The sequence below is a fragment of the Micromesistius poutassou genome, assembly GCF_964030765.1.
Source record: "Micromesistius poutassou genome assembly, chromosome: 7".
Taxonomy (NCBI): Eukaryota; Metazoa; Chordata; class Actinopteri; order Gadiformes; family Gadidae; genus Micromesistius; species Micromesistius poutassou.
The window spans coordinates 15,938,574-15,960,138 of NC_140277.1; the positions used below are offsets into that span (position 1 = coordinate 15,938,574).

Here is a 21,565-nt window from a genome sequence, read left to right on the forward strand (position 1 = left end):
ACTCCACTGGTCAGACTCTGACCGTGCGCTTTACAACTGACTGGAGTCAGACATTCCAAGGATTTCTGGCCAATTACAGAGTTTTTGGTGAGTCTCAGAAACAAGAGTGACGATACATTCATTTGAACGTCTTTCCGGTCTACTAACAGAAAACATGAAGGCAAACTGTTGATTGCTATTTGTGTGATTTGTTTTTGTATTTTTTTTACCAGCGGACGGTTCCTGCAGATATAACTGCGGCTATTTGGTCGGAAACTGTTCCTGTACCTACTCCTGTGAATCCTATGGCAACTGTTGCTATGACTACCACTGTAAGTGACAAGGCCTGTAAAATCAAAAGCTGCCGTAAAATGTTTCCATTAATGAAAAAAAGGTTCCTTTAAAGACTGAAGCCCATTTTCATCTGTCTTGCAGCTCAGTGTAGAAAAGTGTAAATATATTTTCAAAGTATCAGTTTAAAGATAAGTTAAGGTGTAAGGTGATTCATAATGACATTCCAGTCAACGTAAGAACTGACGGGTGACAAATAAAATGAAAATATTGGTATGCATTGAAATGTTTGCATGAATGAAAAAAAAGTGATTTTAAAAACTGAAACTGAAACTATTTTCATCCGTCTTGCAGCTCAGTGTTCAAACACTACAGATGTTCCTACAGTTGTTCCTACAGATGTTCCTACAGGTAATGAACCATCTCTGGTATCAATTACTAACACATCTACATTCTATGACATGAACATTTCAAGTGCTTGATAAAGCTGCATCCATGTATATGTTCTTGTAATAATATTGCAAACTGTACTCGTCAGTAACATACATTATATGTATTTACCGTGCATTATGATGGCAAACCCTTGCTCCAATGTTCTCTGTGATCCCCTTTAAGTTAATAAATGTGGTGGGTGGCTGTACTCTACTGAGGGCAATTTTACCAGCCCCAACTACCCACAAGATTATCCTAACAACATGGATTGTGTATGGATCATCAGTCCAGGCTCTGAAGTTATAGAGCTGGTGTTCCTCCATGTGAAGTAAGCGTGATCATCTCATCACCAGTCTGACATCATTTGATATTGAGGAACGTATTTTCCTGCTGCATTTGACCATGATGAAGCGTTGTTTTCGGCTCATGTTCAATGTTTACATTTTCTGCGACACAAATGCTATCCACAGTTTGGAGGGGGCGGACTGCAGATATGATGGCATCCAGGTCTATGATGGCCCCGATATTCACCAAAGGAAGCTTGGGAGAGTGTGTGGTAATCAGAGGTCTACCTTCCACTCCACTGGTAAGACTCTGACCGTGCACTTCACAACTGACTGGAGTGAGACATACCAAGGATTTCTGGCCAATTACAGAGTTGTGGGTGAGTCTCAGAAACAAGAGTGACGATACATTCATTTGAACGTCTTTCTGGTCTACTAAAAGAAAACATAATGGCAAACTGTTGATTGCTATTTGTGTGATTTGTTTTTGTATTTTTTTGCCAGCGGACGGTTCCTGCAGATATAACTGCGGCTATTTGGTCGTAAACTGTTCCTGCGCCTACTCCTGTGAATCCTATGGCAACTGTTGCTATGACTACCACTGTAAGTGACAAGGCCTGTAAAATCAAAAGCTGCCGTAAAATGTTTCCATTAATGAAAAAAGGTTACTTTAAAGACTGAAGCCTATTTTCATCTGTCTTGCAGCTCAGTGTAGAAAAATGTAAATATATTTTCAAAGTATCAGTTTAAAGATACGTTAAGGTGTAAGGTGATTCATAATGACATTCCAGTCAACGTAAGAACTGACGCGTGACAAATGAAATGAAAATATTGCTATGCATTAAAATGGTTGCATAAATGAAAAAAAAGTGATTTTAAAAACTGAAACTGAAACTATTTTCATCCGTCTTGCAGCTCAGTGTTCAAACACTACAGATGTTCCTACAGTTGTTCCTACAGATGTTCCTACAGGTAATGAACCATCTCTGGTATCAATTACTAACACATCTACATTCTATGACATGAACATTTCAAGTGCTTGATAAAGCTGCATTCATGTATACGTTCTTGTAGGGCTGGGCGATTAATCAAATTTTGATCGCGATTTCGATTTCAGAGTGGAACGATCACCAAACTAATATAATCGAGTTGAAACGATAATTTTTTTTTACATTTTTTTTATAGAAATTGCAGAACAGCTGGATTCATATCTGGACTTCATTTTCTATTTGACCATTTTGTGTATATTTTTAAGGGGAAATTTCAAAGTTCACATTTACAAAGTGTTTTTTTTGGAGAGAAATTATGAATAAATGCATCATGTTTTCAAACTCAAAAATAATCATTTGAATAATCGAGATTTCAATATTGACCAAAATAATCGTGATTATTATTTTTTCCATAATCGAGCAGCCCTACGTTCTTGTAATAATATTGCAAACTGTACTCGTCAGTAACATACATTATATGTATTTACCGTGCATTATGATGGCAAACCCTTGCTCCAATGTTCTCTGTGATCGCCTTTCAGTTAATAAGTGTGGTGGGTGGCTGTACTCTACTGAGGGCAATTTTACCAGCCCCAACTACCCACAAGATTATCCTAACAACATGGATTGTGTATGGATCATCAGTCCAGGCTCTGAAGTTATAGAGCTGGTGTTCCTCCATGTGAAGTAAGCATGATCATCTCATCACCAATCTGACATCATTTGATATTGAGGAACATATTTTCCTGCTGCATTTGACCACAATGAAGCGTTGTCTTCGGCTCATGTTCAATGTTTACATTTTCTGCGACACAAATGCTATCCACAGTTTGGAGGGGTCGAACTGCGCTTTTGATGGCATCCATGTCTATGATGGCCCCGATATTAACCAAAGGAAGCTTGGGAGAGTGTGTGTTAATCAGAGGTCTACCTTCCACTCCACTGGTAAGACTCTGACCGTGCGCTTCACAACTGACGGGAGTGCGACATTCCAAGGATTTCTGGCCAATTACAGAGTTGTGGGTGAGTCTCAGAAACAAGAGTGACGATACATTCATTTGAACGTCTTTCCGGTCTACTAAAAGAAAACATGAAGGCAAACTGTTGATTGCTATTTGTGTGATTTGTTTTTGTATTTTTTTGCCAGCGGACGGTTCCTGCAGATATAACTGCGGCTATTTGGTCGGAAACTGTTCCTGTACCTACTCCTGTGAATCCTATGGCAACTGTTGCTATGACTACCACTGTAAGTGACAAGGCCTGTAAAATCAAAAGCTGCCGTAAAATGTTTCCATTAATGAAAAAAAGGTTCCTTTAAAGACTGAAGCCCATTTTCATCTGTCTTGCAGCTCAGTGTAGAAAAGTGTAAATATATTTTCAAAGTATCAGTTTAAAGATAAGTTAAGGTGTAAGGTGATTCATAATGACATTCCAGTCAACGTAAGAACTGACGGGTGACAAATAAAATGAAAATATTGGTATGCATTGAAATGTTTGCATGAATGAAAAAAAAGTGATTTTAAAAACTGAAACTGAAACTATTTTCATCCGTCTTGCAGCTCAGTGTTCAAACACTACAGATGTTCCTACAGTTGTTCCTACAGATGTTCCTACAGGTAATGAACCATCTCTGGTATCAATTACTAACACATCTACATTCTATGACATGAACATTTCAAGTGCTTGATAAAGCTGCATCCATGTATATGTTCTTGTAATAATATTGCAAACTGTACTCGTCAGTAACATACATTATATGTATTTACCGTGCATTATGATGGCAAACCCTTGCTCCAATGTTCTCTGTGATCCCCTTTAAGTTAATAAATGTGGTGGGTGGCTGTACTCTACTGAGGGCAATTTTACCAGCCCCAACTACCCACAAGATTATCCTAACAACATGGATTGTGTATGGATCATCAGTCCAGGCTCTGAAGTTATAGAGCTGGTGTTCCTCCATGTGAAGTAAGCGTGATCATCTCATCACCAGTCTGACATCATTTGATATTGAGGAACGTATTTTCCTGCTGCATTTGACCATGATGAAGCGTTGTTTTCGGCTCATGTTCAATGTTTACATTTTCTGCGACACAAATGCTATCCACAGTTTGGAGGGGGCGGACTGCAGATATGATGGCATCCAGGTCTATGATGGCCCCGATATTCACCAAAGGAAGCTTGGGAGAGTGTGTGGTAATCAGAGGTCTACCTTCCACTCCACTGGTAAGACTCTGACCGTGCACTTCACAACTGACTGGAGTGAGACATACCAAGGATTTCTGGCCAATTACAGAGTTGTGGGTGAGTCTCAGAAACAAGAGTGACGATACATTCATTTGAACGTCTTTCTGGTCTACTAAAAGAAAACATAATGGCAAACTGTTGATTGCTATTTGTGTGATTTGTTTTTGTATTTTTTTGCCAGCGGACGGTTCCTGCAGATATAACTGCGGCAATTTGGTCGTAAACTGTTCCTGCGCCTACTCCTGTGAATCCTATGGCAACTGTTGCTATGACTACCACTGTAAGTGACAAGGCCTGTAAAATCAAAAGCTGCCGTAAAATGTTTCCATTAATGAAAAAAGGTTACTTTAAAGACTGAAGCCTATTTTCATCTGTCTTGCAGCTCAGTGTAGAAAAATGTAAATATATTTTCAAAGTATCAGTTTAAAGATACGTTAAGGTGTAAGGTGATTCATAATGACATTCCAGTCAACGTAAGAACTGACGCGTGACAAATGAAATGAAAATATTGCTATGCATTAAAATGGTTGCATAAATGAAAAAAAAGTGATTTTAAAAACTGAAACTGAAACTATTTTCATCCGTCTTGCAGCTCAGTGTTCAAACACTACAGATGTTCCTACAGTTGTTCCTACAGATGTTCCTACAGGTAATGAACCATCTCTGGTATCAATTACTAACACATCTACATTCTATGACATGAACATTTCAAGTGCTTGATAAAGCTGCATTCATGTATACGTTCTTGTAGGGCTGGGCGATTAATCAAATTTTGATCGCGATTTCGATTTCAGAGTGGAACGATCACCAAACTAATATAATCGAGTTGAAACGATAATTTTTTTTTACATTTTTTTTATAGAAATTGCAGAACAGCTGGATTCATATCTGGACTTCATTTTCTATTTGACCATTTTGTGTATATTTTTAAGGGGAAATTTCAAAGTTCACATTTACAAAGTGTTTTTTTTGGAGAGAAATTATGAATAAATGCATCATGTTTTCAAACTCAAAAATAATCATTTGAATAATCGAGATTTCAATATTGACCAAAATAATCGTGATTATTATTTTTTCCATAATCGAGCAGCCCTACGTTCTTGTAATAATATTGCAAACTGTACTCGTCAGTAACATACATTATATGTATTTACCGTGCATTATGATGGCAAACCCTTGCTCCAATGTTCTCTGTGATCGCCTTTCAGTTAATAAGTGTGGTGGGTGGCTGTACTCTACTGAGGGCAATTTTACCAGCCCCAACTACCCACAAGATTATCCTAACAACATGGATTGTGTATGGATCATCAGTCCAGGCTCTGAAGTTATAGAGCTGGTGTTCCTCCATGTGAAGTAAGCATGATCATCTCATCACCAATCTGACATCATTTGATATTGAGGAACATATTTTCCTGCTGCATTTGACCACAATGAAGCGTTGTCTTCGGCTCATGTTCAATGTTTACATTTTCTGCGACACAAATGCTATCCACAGTTTGGAGGGGTCGAACTGCGCTTTTGATGGCATCCATGTCTATGATGGCCCCGATATTAACCAAAGGAAGCTTGGGAGAGTGTGTGTTAATCAGAGGTCTACCTTCCACTCCACTGGTAAGACTCTGACCGTGCGCTTCACAACTGACGGGAGTGCGACATTCCAAGGATTTCTGGCCAATTACAGAGTTGTGGGTGAGTCTCAGAAACAAGAGTGACGATACATTCATTTGAACGTCTTTCCGGTCTACTAAAAGAAAACATGAAGGCAAACTGTTGATTGCTATTTGTGTGATTTGTTTTTGTATTTTTTTGCCAGCGGACGGTTCCTGCAGATATAACTGCGGCTATTTGGTCGGAAACTGTTCCTGCGCCTACTCCTGTGAATCCTATGGCAACTGTTGCTATAACTACCACTGTAAGTGACAAGGCCTGTAAAATCAAACGCTGCCGTAAAATGTTTCCATTAATGAAAAAAAGGTTACTTTAAAGACTGAAGCCCATTTTCATCTGTCTTGCAGCTCAGTGTAGAAAAATGTAAATATATTTTCAAAGTATCAGTTTAAAGATACGGTATGGTGTAAGGTGATTCATAATGACATTCCAGTCAACGTAAGAACTGACACGTGACAAATGAAATGAAAATATTGGTATGCATTGAAATGTTTGCATGAATGACAAAAAATTTATTTTAAAAACTGAAACTGAAACTATTTTCATCCGTCTTGCAGCTCAGTGTTCAAACACTACAGATGTTCCTACAGTTGTTCCTACAGATGTTCCTACAGGTAGTGAACCATCTCTGGTATCAATTACTAACACATCTACATTCTATGACATGAACATTTCAAGTGCTTGATAAAGCTGCATCCATGTATATGTTCTTGTAATAATATTGCAAACTGTACTCGTCAGTAACATATACATTATATGTATTTACCGTGCATTATGATGGCAAACCCTTGCTCCAATGTTCTCTGTGATCGCCTTTCAGTTAATAAGTGTGGTGGGTGGCTGTACTCTACTGAGGGCAATTTTACCAGCCCCAACTACCCACAAGATTATCCTAACAACATGGATTGTGTATGGATCATCAGTCCAGGCTCTGAAGTTATAGAGCTGGTGTTCCTCCATGTGAAGTAAGCATGATCATCTCATCACCAATCTGACATAATTTGATATTGAGGAACGTATTTTCCTGCTGCATTTGACCACGATGAAGCGTTGTCTTCGGCTCATGTTCAATGTTTACATTTTCTGCGGCACAAATGCTATCCACAGTTTGGAGGGGGCGAACTGCATATATGATGGCATCCAGGTCTATGATGGCACCGATATTAACCAAAGGAAGCTTGGGAGAGTGTGTGGTAATCAGAGTTCTACCTTCCACTCCACTGGTCAGACTCTGACCGTGCGCTTTACAACTGACTGGAGTCAGACATTCCAAGGATTTCTGGCCAATTACAGAGTTTTTGGTGAGTCTCAGAAACAAGAGTGACGATACATTCATTTGAACGTCTTTCCGGTCTACTAACAGAAAACATGAAGGCAAACTGTTGATTGCTATTTGTGTGATTTGTTTTTGTATTTTTTTTACCAGCGGACGGTTCCTGCAGATATAACTGCGGCTATTTGGTCGGAAACTGTTCCTGTACCTACTCCTGTGAATCCTATGGCAACTGTTGCTATGACTACCACTGTAAGTGACAAGGCCTGTAAAATCAAAAGCTGCCGTAAAATGTTTCCATTAATGAAAAAAAGGTTCCTTTAAAGACTGAAGCCCATTTTCATCTGTCTTGCAGCTCAGTGTAGAAAAGTGTAAATATATTTTCAAAGTATCAGTTTAAAGATAAGTTAAGGTGTAAGGTGATTCATAATGACATTCCAGTCAACGTAAGAACTGACGGGTGACAAATAAAATGAAAATATTGGTATGCATTGAAATGTTTGCATGAATGAAAAAAAAGTGATTTTAAAAACTGAAACTGAAACTATTTTCATCCGTCTTGCAGCTCAGTGTTCAAACACTACAGATGTTCCTACAGTTGTTCCTACAGATGTTCCTACAGGTAATGAACCATCTCTGGTATCAATTACTAACACATCTACATTCTATGACATGAACATTTCAAGTGCTTGATAAAGCTGCATCCATGTATATGTTCTTGTAATAATATTGCAAACTGTACTCGTCAGTAACATACATTATATGTATTTACCGTGCATTATGATGGCAAACCCTTGCTCCAATGTTCTCTGTGATCCCCTTTAAGTTAATAAATGTGGTGGGTGGCTGTACTCTACTGAGGGCAATTTTACCAGCCCCAACTACCCACAAGATTATCCTAACAACATGGATTGTGTATGGATCATCAGTCCAGGCTCTGAAGTTATAGAGCTGGTGTTCCTCCATGTGAAGTAAGCGTGATCATCTCATCACCAGTCTGACATCATTTGATATTGAGGAACGTATTTTCCTGCTGCATTTGACCACGATGAAGCGTTGTCTTCGGCTCATGTTCAATGTTTACATTTTCTGCGACACAAATGCTATCCACAGTTTGGAGGGGGCGGACTGCAGATATGATGGCATCCAGGTCTATGATGGCCCCGATATTCACCAAAGGAAGCTTGGGAGAGTGTGTGGTAATCAGAGGTCTACCTTCCACTCCACTGGTAAGACTCTGACCGTGCACTTCACAACTGACTGGAGTGAGACATACCAAGGATTTCTGGCCAATTACAGAGTTGTGGGTGAGTCTCAGAAACAAGAGTGACGATACATTCATTTGAACGTCTTTCTGGTCTACTAAAAGAAAACATAATGGCAAACTGTTGATTGCTATTTGTGTGATTTGTTTTTGTATTTTTTTGCCAGCGGACGGTTCCTGCAGATATAACTGCGGCTATTTGGTCGTAAACTGTTCCTGCGCCTACTCCTGTGAATCCTATGGCAACTGTTGCTATGACTACCACTGTAAGTGACAAGGCCTGTAAAATCAAAAGCTGCCGTAAAATGTTTCCATTAATGAAAAAAGGTTACTTTAAAGACTGAAGCCTATTTTCATCTGTCTTGCAGCTCAGTGTAGAAAAATGTAAATATATTTTCAAAGTATCAGTTTAAAGATACGTTAAGGTGTAAGGTGATTCATAATGACATTCCAGTCAACGTAAGAACTGACGCGTGACAAATGAAATGAAAATATTGCTATGCATTAAAATGGTTGCATAAATGAAAAAAAAGTGATTTTAAAAACTGAAACTGAAACTATTTTCATCCGTCTTGCAGCTCAGTGTTCAAACACTACAGATGTTCCTACAGTTGTTCCTACAGATGTTCCTACAGGTAATGAACCATCTCTGGTATCAATTACTAACACATCTACATTCTATGACATGAACATTTCAAGTGCTTGATAAAGCTGCATTCATGTATACGTTCTTGTAGGGCTGGGCGATTAATCAAATTTTGATCGCGATTTCGATTTCAGAGTGGAACGATCACCAAACTAATATAATCGAGTTGAAACGATAATTTTTTTTTACTTTTTTTTTATAGAAATTGCAGAACAGCTGGATTCATATCTGGACTTCATTTTCTATTTGACCATTTTGTGTATATTTTTAAGGGGAAATTTCAAAGTTCACATTTACAAAGTGTTTTTTTTGGAGAGAAATTATGAATAAATGCATCATGTTTTCAAACTCAAAAATAATCATTTGAATAATCGAGATTTCAATATTGACCAAAATAATCGTGATTATTATTTTTTCCATAATCGAGCAGCCCTACGTTCTTGTAATAATATTGCAAACTGTACTCGTCAGTAACATACATTATATGTATTTACCGTGCATTATGATGGCAAACCCTTGCTCCAATGTTCTCTGTGATCGCCTTTCAGTTAATAAGTGTGGTGGGTGGCTGTACTCTACTGAGGGCAATTTTACCAGCCCCAACTACCCACAAGATTATCCTAACAACATGGATTGTGTATGGATCATCAGTCCAGGCTCTGAAGTTATAGAGCTGGTGTTCCTCCATGTGAAGTAAGCATGATCATCTCATCACCAATCTGACATCATTTGATATTGAGGAACATATTTTCCTGCTGCATTTGACCACAATGAAGCGTTGTCTTCGGCTCATGTTCAATGTTTACATTTTCTGCGACACAAATGCTATCCACAGTTTGGAGGGGTCGAACTGCGCTTTTGATGGCATCCATGTCTATGATGGCCCCGATATTAACCAAAGGAAGCTTGGGAGAGTGTGTGTTAATCAGAGGTCTACCTTCCACTCCACTGGTAAGACTCTGACCGTGCGCTTCACAACTGACGGGAGTGCGACATTCCAAGGATTTCTGGCCAATTACAGAGTTGTGGGTGAGTCTCAGAAACAAGAGTGACGATACATTCATTTGAACGTCTTTCCGGTCTACTAAAAGAAAACATGAAGGCAAACTGTTGATTGCTATTTGTGTGATTTGTTTTTGTATTTTTTTGCCAGCGGACGGTTCCTGCAGATATAACTGCGGCTATTTGGTCGGAAACTGTTCCTGCGCCTACTCCTGTGAATCCTATGGCAACTGTTGCTATAACTACCACTGTAAGTGACAAGGCCTGTAAAATCAAACGCTGCCGTAAAATGTTTCCATTAATGAAAAAAAGGTTACTTTAAAGACTGAAGCCCATTTTCATCTGTCTTGCAGCTCAGTGTAGAAAAATGTAAATATATTTTCAAAGTATCAGTTTAAAGATACGGTATGGTGTAAGGTGATTCATAATGACATTCCAGTCAACGTAAGAACTGACACGTGACAAATGAAATGAAAATATTGGTATGCATTGAAATGTTTGCATGAATGACAAAAAATTTATTTTAAAAACTGAAACTGAAACTATTTTCATCCGTCTTGCAGCTCAGTGTTCAAACACTACAGATGTTCCTACAGTTGTTCCTACAGATGTTCCTACAGGTAGTGAACCATCTCTGGTATCAATTACTAACACATCTACATTCTATGACATGAACATTTCAAGTGCTTGATAAAGCTGCATCCATGTATATGTTCTTGTAATAATATTGCAAACTGTACTCGTCAGTAACATATACATTATATGTATTTACCGTGCATTATGATGGCAAACCCTTGCTCCAATGTTCTCTGTGATCGCCTTTCAGTTAATAAGTGTGGTGGGTGGCTGTACTCTACTGAGGGCAATTTTACCAGCCCCAACTACCCACAAGATTATCCTAACAACATGGATTGTGTATGGATCATCAGTCCAGGCTCTGAAGTTATAGAGCTGGTGTTCCTCCATGTGAAGTAAGCATGATCATCTCATCACCAATCTGACATCATTTGATATTGAGGAACGTATTTTCCTGCTGCATTTGACCACGATGAAGCGTTGTCTTCGGCTCATGTTCAATGTTTACATTTTCTGCGGCACAAATGCTATCCACAGTTTGGAGGGGGCGAACTGCATATATGATGGCATCCAGGTCTATGATGGCACCGATATTAACCAAAGGAAGCTTGGGAGAGTGTGTGGTAATCAGAGTTCTACCTTCCACTCCACTGGTCAGACTCTGACCGTGCGCTTTACAACTGACTGGAGTCAGACATTCCAAGGATTTCTGGCCAATTACAGAGTTTTTGGTGAGTCTCAGAAACAAGAGTGACGATACATTCATTTGAACGTCTTTCCGGTCTACTAACAGAAAACATGAAGGCAAACTGTTGATTGCTATTTGTGTGATTTGTTTTTGTATTTTTTTTACCAGCGGACGGTTCCTGCAGATATAACTGCGGCTATTTGGTCGGAAACTGTTCCTGTACCTACTCCTGTGAATCCTATGGCAACTGTTGCTATGACTACCACTGTAAGTGACAAGGCCTGTAAAATCAAAAGCTGCCGTAAAATGTTTCCATTAATGAAAAAAAGGTTCCTTTAAAGACTGAAGCCCATTTTCATCTGTCTTGCAGCTCAGTGTATAAAAGTGTAAATATATTTTCAAAGTATCAGTTTAAAGATAAGTTAAGGTGTAAGGTGATTCATAATGACATTCCAGTCAACGTAAGAACTGACGGGTGACAAATAAAATGAAAATATTGGTATGCATTGAAATGTTTGCATGAATGAAAAAAAAGTGATTTTAAAAACTGAAACTGAAACTATTTTCATCCGTCTTGCAGCTCAGTGTTCAAACACTACAGATGTTCCTACAGTTGTTCCTACAGATGTTCCTACAGGTAATGAACCATCTCTGGTATCAATTACTAACACATCTACATTCTATGACATGAACATTTCAAGTGCTTGATAAAGCTGCATCCATGTATATGTTCTTGTAATAATATTGCAAACTGTACTCGTCAGTAACATACATTATATGTATTTACCGTGCATTATGATGGCAAACCCTTGCTCCAATGTTCTCTGTGATCCCCTTTAAGTTAATAAATGTGGTGGGTGGCTGTACTCTACTGAGGGCAATTTTACCAGCCCCAACTACCCACAAGATTATCCTAACAACATGGATTGTGTATGGATCATCAGTCCAGGCTCTGAAGTTATAGAGCTGGTGTTCCTCCATGTGAAGTAAGCGTGATCATCTCATCACCAGTCTGACATCATTTGATATTGAGGAACGTATTTTCCTGCTGCATTTGACCATGATGAAGCGTTGTTTTCGGCTCATGTTCAATGTTTACATTTTCTGCGACACAAATGCTATCCACAGTTTGGAGGGGGCGGACTGCAGATATGATGGCATCCAGGTCTATGATGGCCCCGATATTCACCAAAGGAAGCTTGGGAGAGTGTGTGGTAATCAGAGGTCTACCTTCCACTCCACTGGTAAGACTCTGACCGTGCACTTCACAACTGACTGGAGTGAGACATACCAAGGATTTCTGGCCAATTACAGAGTTGTGGGTGAGTCTCAGAAACAAGAGTGACGATACATTCATTTGAACGTCTTTCTGGTCTACTAAAAGAAAACATAATGGCAAACTGTTGATTGCTATTTGTGTGATTTGTTTTTGTATTTTTTTGCCAGCGGACGGTTCCTGCAGATATAACTGCGGCTATTTGGTCGTAAACTGTTCCTGCGCCTACTCCTGTGAATCCTATGGCAACTGTTGCTATGACTACCACTGTAAGTGACAAGGCCTGTAAAATCAAAAGCTGCCGTAAAATGTTTCCATTAATGAAAAAAGGTTACTTTAAAGACTGAAGCCTATTTTCATCTGTCTTGCAGCTCAGTGTAGAAAAATGTAAATATATTTTCAAAGTATCAGTTTAAAGATACGTTAAGGTGTAAGGTGATTCATAATGACATTCCAGTCAACGTAAGAACTGACGCGTGACAAATGAAATGAAAATATTGCTATGCATTAAAATGGTTGCATAAATGAAAAAAAAGTGATTTTAAAAACTGAAACTGAAACTATTTTCATCCGTCTTGCAGCTCAGTGTTCAAACACTACAGATGTTCCTACAGTTGTTCCTACAGATGTTCCTACAGGTAATGAACCATCTCTGGTATCAATTACTAACACATCTACATTCTATGACATGAACATTTCAAGTGCTTGATAAAGCTGCATTCATGTATACGTTCTTGTAGGGCTGGGCGATTAATCAAATTTTGATCGCGATTTCGATTTCAGAGTGGAACGATCACCAAACTAATATAATCGAGTTGAAACGATAATTTTTTTTTACTTTTTTTTTATAGAAATTGCAGAACAGCTGGATTCATATCTGGACTTCATTTTCTATTTGACCATTTTGTGTATATTTTTAAGGGGAAATTTCAAAGTTCACATTTACAAAGTGTTTTTTTTGGAGAGAAATTATGAATAAATGCATCATGTTTTCAAACTCAAAAATAATCATTTGAATAATCGAGATTTCAATATTGACCAAAATAATCGTGATTATTATTTTTTCCATAATCGAGCAGCCCTACGTTCTTGTAATAATATTGCAAACTGTACTCGTCAGTAACATACATTATATGTATTTACCGTGCATTATGATGGCAAACCCTTGCTCCAATGTTCTCTGTGATCGCCTTTCAGTTAATAAGTGTGGTGGGTGGCTGTACTCTACTGAGGGCAATTTTACCAGCCCCAACTACCCACAAGATTATCCTAACAACATGGATTGTGTATGGATCATCAGTCCAGGCTCTGAAGTTATAGAGCTGGTGTTCCTCCATGTGAAGTAAGCATGATCATCTCATCACCAATCTGACATCATTTGATATTGAGGAACATATTTTCCTGCTGCATTTGACCACAATGAAGCGTTGTCTTCGGCTCATGTTCAATGTTTACATTTTCTGCGACACAAATGCTATCCACAGTTTGGAGGGGTCGAACTGCGCTTTTGATGGCATCCATGTCTATGATGGCCCCGATATTAACCAAAGGAAGCTTGGGAGAGTGTGTGTTAATCAGAGGTCTACCTTCCACTCCACTGGTAAGACTCTGACCGTGCGCTTCACAACTGACGGGAGTGCGACATTCCAAGGATTTCTGGCCAATTACAGAGTTGTGGGTGAGTCTCAGAAACAAGAGTGACGATACATTCATTTGAACGTCTTTCCGGTCTACTAAAAGAAAACATGAAGGCAAACTGTTGATTGCTATTTGTGTGATTTGTTTTTGTATTTTTTTGCCAGCGGACGGTTCCTGCAGATATAACTGCGGCTATTTGGTCGGAAACTGTTCCTGCGCCTACTCCTGTGAATCCTATGGCAACTGTTGCTATAACTACCACTGTAAGTGACAAGGCCTGTAAAATCAAACGCTGCCGTAAAATGTTTCCATTAATGAAAAAAAGGTTACTTTAAAGACTGAAGCCCATTTTCATCTGTCTTGCAGCTCAGTGTAGAAAAATGTAAATATATTTTCAAAGTATCAGTTTAAAGATACGGTATGGTGTAAGGTGATTCATAATGACATTCCAGTCAACGTAAGAACTGACACGTGACAAATGAAATGAAAATATTGGTATGCATTGAAATGTTTGCATGAATGACAAAAAATTTATTTTAAAAACTGAAACTGAAACTATTTTCATCCGTCTTGCAGCTCAGTGTTCAAACACTACAGATGTTCCTACAGTTGTTCCTACAGATGTTCCTACAGGTAGTGAACCATCTCTGGTATCAATTACTAACACATCTACATTCTATGACATGAACATTTCAAGTGCTTGATAAAGCTGCATCCATGTATATGTTCTTGTAATAATATTGCAAACTGTACTCGTCAGTAACATATACATTATATGTATTTACCGTGCATTATGATGGCAAACCCTTGCTCCAATGTTCTCTGTGATCGCCTTTCAGTTAATAAGTGTGGTGGGTGGCTGTACTCTACTGAGGGCAATTTTACCAGCCCCAACTACCCACAAGATTATCCTAACAACATGGATTGTGTATGGATCATCAGTCCAGGCTCTGAAGTTATAGAGCTGGTGTTCCTCCATGTGAAGTAAGCATGATCATCTCATCACCAATCTGACATCATTTGATATTGAGGAACGTATTTTCCTGCTGCATTTGACCACGATGAAGCGTTGTCTTCGGCTCATGTTCAATGTTTACATTTTCTGCGGCACAAATGCTATCCACAGTTTGGAGGGGGCGAACTGCATATATGATGGCATCCAGGTCTATGATGGCACCGATATTAACCAAAGGAAGCTTGGGAGAGTGTGTGGTAATCAGAGTTCTACCTTCCACTCCACTGGTCAGACTCTGACCGTGCGCTTTACAACTGACTGGAGTCAGACATTCCAAGGATTTCTGGCCAATTACAGAGTTTTTGGTGAGTCTCAGAAACAAGAGTGACGATACATTCATTTGAACGTCTTTCCGGTCTACTAACAGAAAACATGAAGGCAAACTGTTGATTTCTATTTGTGTGATTTGTTTTTGTATTTTTTTTACCAGCGGACGGTTCCTGCAGATATAACTGCGGCTATTTGGTCGGAAACTGTTCCTGTACCTACTCCTGTGAATCCTATGGCAACTGTTGCTATGACTACCACTGTAAGTGACAAGGCCTGTAAAATCAAAAGCTGCCGTAAAATGTTTCCATTAATGAAAAAAAGGTTCCTTTAAAGACTGAAGCCCATTTTCATCTGTCTTGCAGCTCAGTGTAGAAAAGTGTAAATATATTTTCAAAGTATCAGTTTAAAGATAAGTTAAGGTGTAAGGTGATTCATAATGACATTCCAGTCAACGTAAGAACTGACGGGTGACAAATAAAATGAAAATATTGGTATGCATTGAAATGTTTGCATGAATGAAAAAAAAGTGATTTTAAAAACTGAAACTGAAACTATTTTCATCCGTCTTGCAGCTCAGTGTTCAAACACTACAGATGTTCCTACAGTTGTTCCTACAGATGTTCCTACAGGTAATGAACCATCTCTGGTATCAATTACTAACACATCTACATTCTATGACATGAACATTTCAAGTGCTTGATAAAGCTGCATCCATGTATATGTTCTTGTAATAATATTGCAAACTGTACTCGTCAGTAACATACATTATATGTATTTACCGTGCATTATGATGGCAAACCCTTGCTCCAATGTTCTCTGTGATCCCCTTTAAGTTAATAAATGTGGTGGGTGGCTGTACTCTACTGAGGGCAATTTTACCAGCCCCAACTACCCACAAGATTATCCTAACAACATGGATTGTGTATGGATCATCAGTCCAGGCTCTGAAGTTATAGAGCTGGTGTTCCTCCATGTGAAGTAAGCGTGATCATCTCATCACCAGTCTGACATCATTTGATATTGAGGAACGTATTTTCCTGCTGCATTTGACCATGATGAAGCGTTGTCTTCGGCTCATGTTCAATGTTTACATTTTCTGCGGCACAAATGCTATCCACAGTTTGGAGGGGCCGGACTGCAGATATGATGGCATCCAGGTCTATGATGGCACCGGTATTAACCAAAGGAAGCTTGGGAGAGTGTGTGGTAATCAGAGGTCTACCTTCCACTCCACTGGTAAGACTCTGACCGTGCGCTTCACAACTGACTGGAGTCAGACATTCCAAGGATTTCTGGCCAATTACAGAGTTTTTGGTGAGTCTCAGAAACAAGAGTGACGATACATTCATTTGAACGTCTTTCCGGTCTACTAAAAGAAAACATGAAGGCAAACTGTTGATTGCTATTTGTGTGATTTGTTTTTGTATTTTTTTGCCAGCGGACGGTTCCTGCAGATATAACTGCGGCTATTTGGTCGGAAACTGTTCCTGTGCCTACTCCTGTGAATCCTATGGCAACTGTTGCTATGACTACCACTGTAAGTGACAAGGCCTGTACAATCAAACGCTGCCGTAAAATGTTTCCATTAATGAAAAAAAGGTTACTTTAAAGACTGAAGCCCATTTTCATCTGTCTTGCAGCTCAGTGTAGAAAAATGTAAATATATTTTCAAAGTATCAGTTTAAAGATACGGTATGGTGTAAGGTGATTCATAATGACGTTCCAGTCAACATAAGAACTGACGTGTGACAAATGAAATGAAAATATTGGTATGCATTGAAATGTTTGCATAAATGAAAAAAAAGTGATTTTAAAAACTGAAACTGAAACTATTTTCATCCGTCTTGCAGCTCAGTGTTCAAACACTACAGATGTTCCTACAGGTAATGAACCATCTCTGGTATCAATTACTGACACATCTACATTCTATGACATGAACATTTCAAGTGCTTGATAACGCTGCATCCATGTATATGTTCTTGTAATAATATTGCAAACTGTACTGGTCAGTAACATATACATTATATGTATTTACTGTGCATTATGATTGCAAACCCTTGCTCCAATGTTCTCTGTGATCGCCTTTCAGTTAATAACTGTGGTGGGTGGCTGTACTCTACTGAGGGCAATTTCACCAGCCCCGACTACCCACAAGATTATCCTAACGACATGGATTGTGTATGGATCATCAGTCCAGGCTCTGAAGTTATAGAGCTGGTGTTCCTTCATGTGAAGTAAGCATGATCATCTCATCACCAATCTGACATCATTTGATATTGAGGAACGTATTTTCCTGCTGCATTTGACCACGATGAAGCGTTGTCTTCGGCTCATGTTCAATGTTTACATTTTCTGTGACACAAATGCTATCCACAGTTTGGAGGGGGCGGACTGCAGATATGATGGCATCCATGTCTATGATGGCCCCGATATTCACCAAAGGGAGCTTGGGAGAGTGTGTGGTAATCAGAGGTCTACCTTCAACTCCACTGGTAAGACTCTGACCGTGCGCTTCACAACTGACGGGAGTGTGGCATACCAAGGATTTCTGGCCAATTACAGAGTTGTGGGTGAGTCTCAGAAACAAGAGTGACGATACATTCATTTGAACGTCTTTCCGGTCTACTAAAAGAAAACATGAAGGCAAACTGTTGATTGCTATTTGTGTGATTTGTTTTTGTATTTTTTTGCCAGCGGACGGTTCCTGCAGATATAACTGCGGCTATTTGGTCGTAAACTGTTCCTGCACCTACTCCTGTGAATCCTATGGCAACTGTTGCTATGACTACCACTGTAAGTGACAAGGCCTGTAAAATCAAAAGCTGCCGTAAATTGTTTCCATTAATGAAAAAAAGGTCACTTTAAAGACTGAAGCCCATTTTCATGTCTTACAGCTCAGTGTTGAAAAGTGTAAAAATATTTTCAAAGTATCAGTTTAAAGATAAGTTAAGGTGTAAGGTGATTCATAATGACATTCCAGTCAACGTAAGAACTGACAAGAACTAACAAATGAAATGAAAATATTGGTATGCATTGAAATGTTTGCATAAATTAAAAAAAAAAGTGATTTTAAAAACTGAAACCTACTTTCATCCATTTTGCAGCTCAGTGTTCAAACACTACAGATGTTTCTACAGATGTTCCTACAGGTAATGAACCATCTCTGGTATCAATTACTTAAACATCTACATTCGATGACATGAACATTTCCAGTGAAGTGAAAACCATCCAGTGAGAAAATATCTCTCCATTCACAATATCAAAACCACAGCTTGTGTGGTTAATACTACGCGTATTGCATAAGCATCCCCTCAATTGAAAAATAGAGCATAATAACCCAATTCTGATGCTTCACCTCCTACAGGTCAACCTTGCGGAGGCTCTCTATCCATCTCTGGGTCATTCTCCAGCCCGGGCTACCCTGGCTACTACCACGGCAACAGCTACTGCGTGTGGCAGCTGAGAGCATCGAATAACCATAGGATATACCTGTCCATCACTGACCTCCAGTGAGTCACAGACACACACACAGACACAAAACATTTGAGTTATTAACGTAGCTGTTCTTCAGCTGACCGGGTGATCCGTTGTGTATCCAGGTTGGAGAACTGCTGTTCCTGTGACTACGTCGCCGTCTACGATGGACCCAGCGTGAAATCACGACCTTTGGGGAAATTGTGCAACAACACGTTGAACTTCTTCCAGTCCTCCTCCACTTACATCACGGTTCTCTTCCGGACTGACGGCTCAGTGGACGGCCGAGGGTTCAATGCCGAATTCACAAGCTCTCTTCCATCAAGCGCAGGTCAGTGTAGACTTCAAGTCAACTGGCACGGACGTTTTGTATTATTCCATATGGCTAAATCTGACCCAACAAAGTCATGGGGTCAGCCCAATCCAGCCCTTCATCACAGTCTCGCTGGAAAATGAATGCAGACAATCACTGTCCTTCAGAATCCCCTTTCTTTATAACATAGCATTGAAGAGAAGTGCAAAGGTGAACGTTGATTGGAAATTTCAAAAAAAGAAACTCGCGTAAGAATGGGTTATTGTGTCTCCACCAGGTCGTGCTGAGTGTTCTTCAGACAACATGAACATTGTGATTGAGAAGTCCTACCTCGACTCTCTGGGCTACGATGGCAGCAGTCTGTACTTGAATGACCAGAACTGCAGACCCCAAATCTCTGCATTCCAAGTGACCTTCAGTTTCCCGATGAATACTTGTGGCACAGCACGCACGGTAAGCATCCAATCGCTTTCCATGAGCAATCACACAGAATGACATCGTTCCATTGTCAACGTTTGTTTGACGTCCCAGCGGCCCGGCGGACAGCAAATGTCCCCTCATTTCCGATGTGTTCTCTTATCGAAACAGTTTGAGAGTGGCAGAATCGTGTATAGGAATGCGGTGCGCGCCTATAAGTCTGACTACGGCCTGGTCACACGTCAGTCCTCGCTCAAGTTGAACGTGGACTGTCACATGGAGCCGGACACCACAGTCCAGATCCTGTATGTCGCCCGGTCCCAGGTCAACGGCACTATCACGGGCATGGGCAGATTCAACGGGACCATGGCCTTCTACACCTCCAAAAGTTTTACATCTATGGTAGGGGTCATGAAGTCAGCAGCTTTGTATGTACACACGTGCACTCCCCCCCCCCCCCCCCCGAGACAACAAAAGAAAAACAGGACAAAAGTAATACACGTAATACATATCTATGTACCTACACATCTATGTACCTACACACTAGTATTCATATACTCATATGCAATAGTGAGCATCATTTCCAAAAGGTAAAATATAGTTTTAGTTGCGTAAATCTTCCTCTTTCTGACGTTTATGTTGGTCCTTTCCCGGATCAGGTGACCCAGGTTCCATACGTGGTGACCCTGAACCAGGACATGTACGTCCAAGTGAACCTGAGGAGGGACGACGGTGGCCTGGTTCTCTTCCTGGACACCTGCGTGGCTTCACCCTCGCCCCACGACTTCCACAACAACACCTACGACCTTGTCCGCAACGGGTACGCACCGTCCCAGGAGATCATCGTTTAAACGTTGAATTAGTGCCGCACACTCCCAGATGAGTTAAGTACTGAAGTACTCGTCTCATCTAATAGAAGTTCAATCCTTTGTGGGTTCAATCCTCCAATGTCGGGGTCGGCTTAGCTCAGGAGGTAGAGCAGGTTGACTTGTAACCGGAAGGTTGCTAGTTTGATCCCCGGCTCATCCTAGTGTCGATGTGTCACTGAGCAAGACACTTGTCCCTGAGCAAGACACACTTGTGTATTAACCGTTGTCAGTCGCTTTGGATAAAAGCGTCTGCTAAATGCCCTCAATGTAAATGTACCTACCTAGTAGTAGAGCTAAAGAAAAACATATTCACCAGGGAGGCCTGATTCCACGAATAAACGGTATCTTAACTCATAGCAAAACGACGCCCGGCGATGGGACTTGACCAACTCTTTTCTTGTGCCTCCCACTAGCTGCGGCGTAGACCGCTCCTACCGAGAACACGCCTCGGGCACCGAGAGCTTCGCCCGCTTCAGCTTCAGGGCCTTCCCGTTCCTGCGGACCCACGAGTCGGTGTACCTCCAGTGCAAGGTGGTGGTCTGCCCCGCCTCCGCCCCCAACTCCCGCTGCCGTCGGCGGGGCTGCAGCAGCAGGCGGAAGGCCTGGGCGCTGAGGGCCTCCGAGGACAGCCACACCCTGGTCCTGGGGCCGCTCACGCTGCAAGGTACGGGGCCCGCGGGGCTCTTTCTGCATGGGGGGAGGGAGGGGGGAGGGAGGGCCTTGGAAATGTTGTGACACGACTAACTTTCATCCATTTCAACTCCCCCCCCCCCCCCCCCCCCTTCCCACTAGACCTGGGGAGCCAGGGTGAAGCCAGGGTGAAGACGGAGGTGGCGCCCAAGAAGACCGTCGATGTTTGATTCATCATGGGGGTGTCAGCCATCGTTTCTAATCACTTGTACTTCTGCTCTTTGTGTTGTGTCATCTGCTGTACGACCAACGTTGTTACGACTCTCC

General features: G+C 40.5%; 2 protein-coding genes across 2 annotated transcripts; both read left to right on the top strand.

The window, feature by feature from the left end:
- Window positions 1–154: 154 nt before the first annotated feature.
- LOC311350234 (scavenger receptor cysteine-rich domain-containing protein DMBT1-like) lies at window positions 155–12,681 on the top strand (the record flags this gene model as incomplete). The annotated part of the gene is made up of 17 exons (XM_084470233.1): window positions 155–167; window positions 213–311; window positions 625–681; window positions 886–1,030; window positions 1,173–1,366; window positions 3,123–3,221; window positions 3,535–3,593; window positions 3,813–3,940; window positions 4,083–4,276; window positions 6,033–6,131; window positions 7,726–7,782; window positions 7,987–8,131; window positions 8,274–8,467; window positions 10,224–10,322; window positions 11,917–11,973; window positions 12,178–12,322; window positions 12,465–12,681. 17 exons carry the CDS (start codon window positions 155–157, stop codon window positions 12,679–12,681), a joined length of 2,001 nt encoding a protein of 666 aa, XP_084326359.1.
- Window positions 12,682–17,229: 4,548 nt separating this feature from the next.
- Window positions 17,230–21,556, top strand: LOC311350236 (scavenger receptor cysteine-rich domain-containing protein DMBT1-like; the record flags this gene model as incomplete). Its single annotated transcript, XM_084470234.1, has 10 exons — window positions 17,230–17,234; window positions 18,246–18,328; window positions 18,640–18,684; window positions 18,900–19,044; window positions 19,135–19,340; window positions 19,600–19,775; window positions 19,911–20,141; window positions 20,399–20,559; window positions 21,022–21,272; window positions 21,401–21,556. 10 exons carry the CDS (start codon window positions 17,230–17,232, stop codon window positions 21,466–21,468), a joined length of 1,371 nt encoding a protein of 456 aa, XP_084326360.1. The 3' UTR covers window positions 21,469–21,556.
- Between the last annotated feature and the right edge of the window lie 9 nt (window positions 21,557–21,565).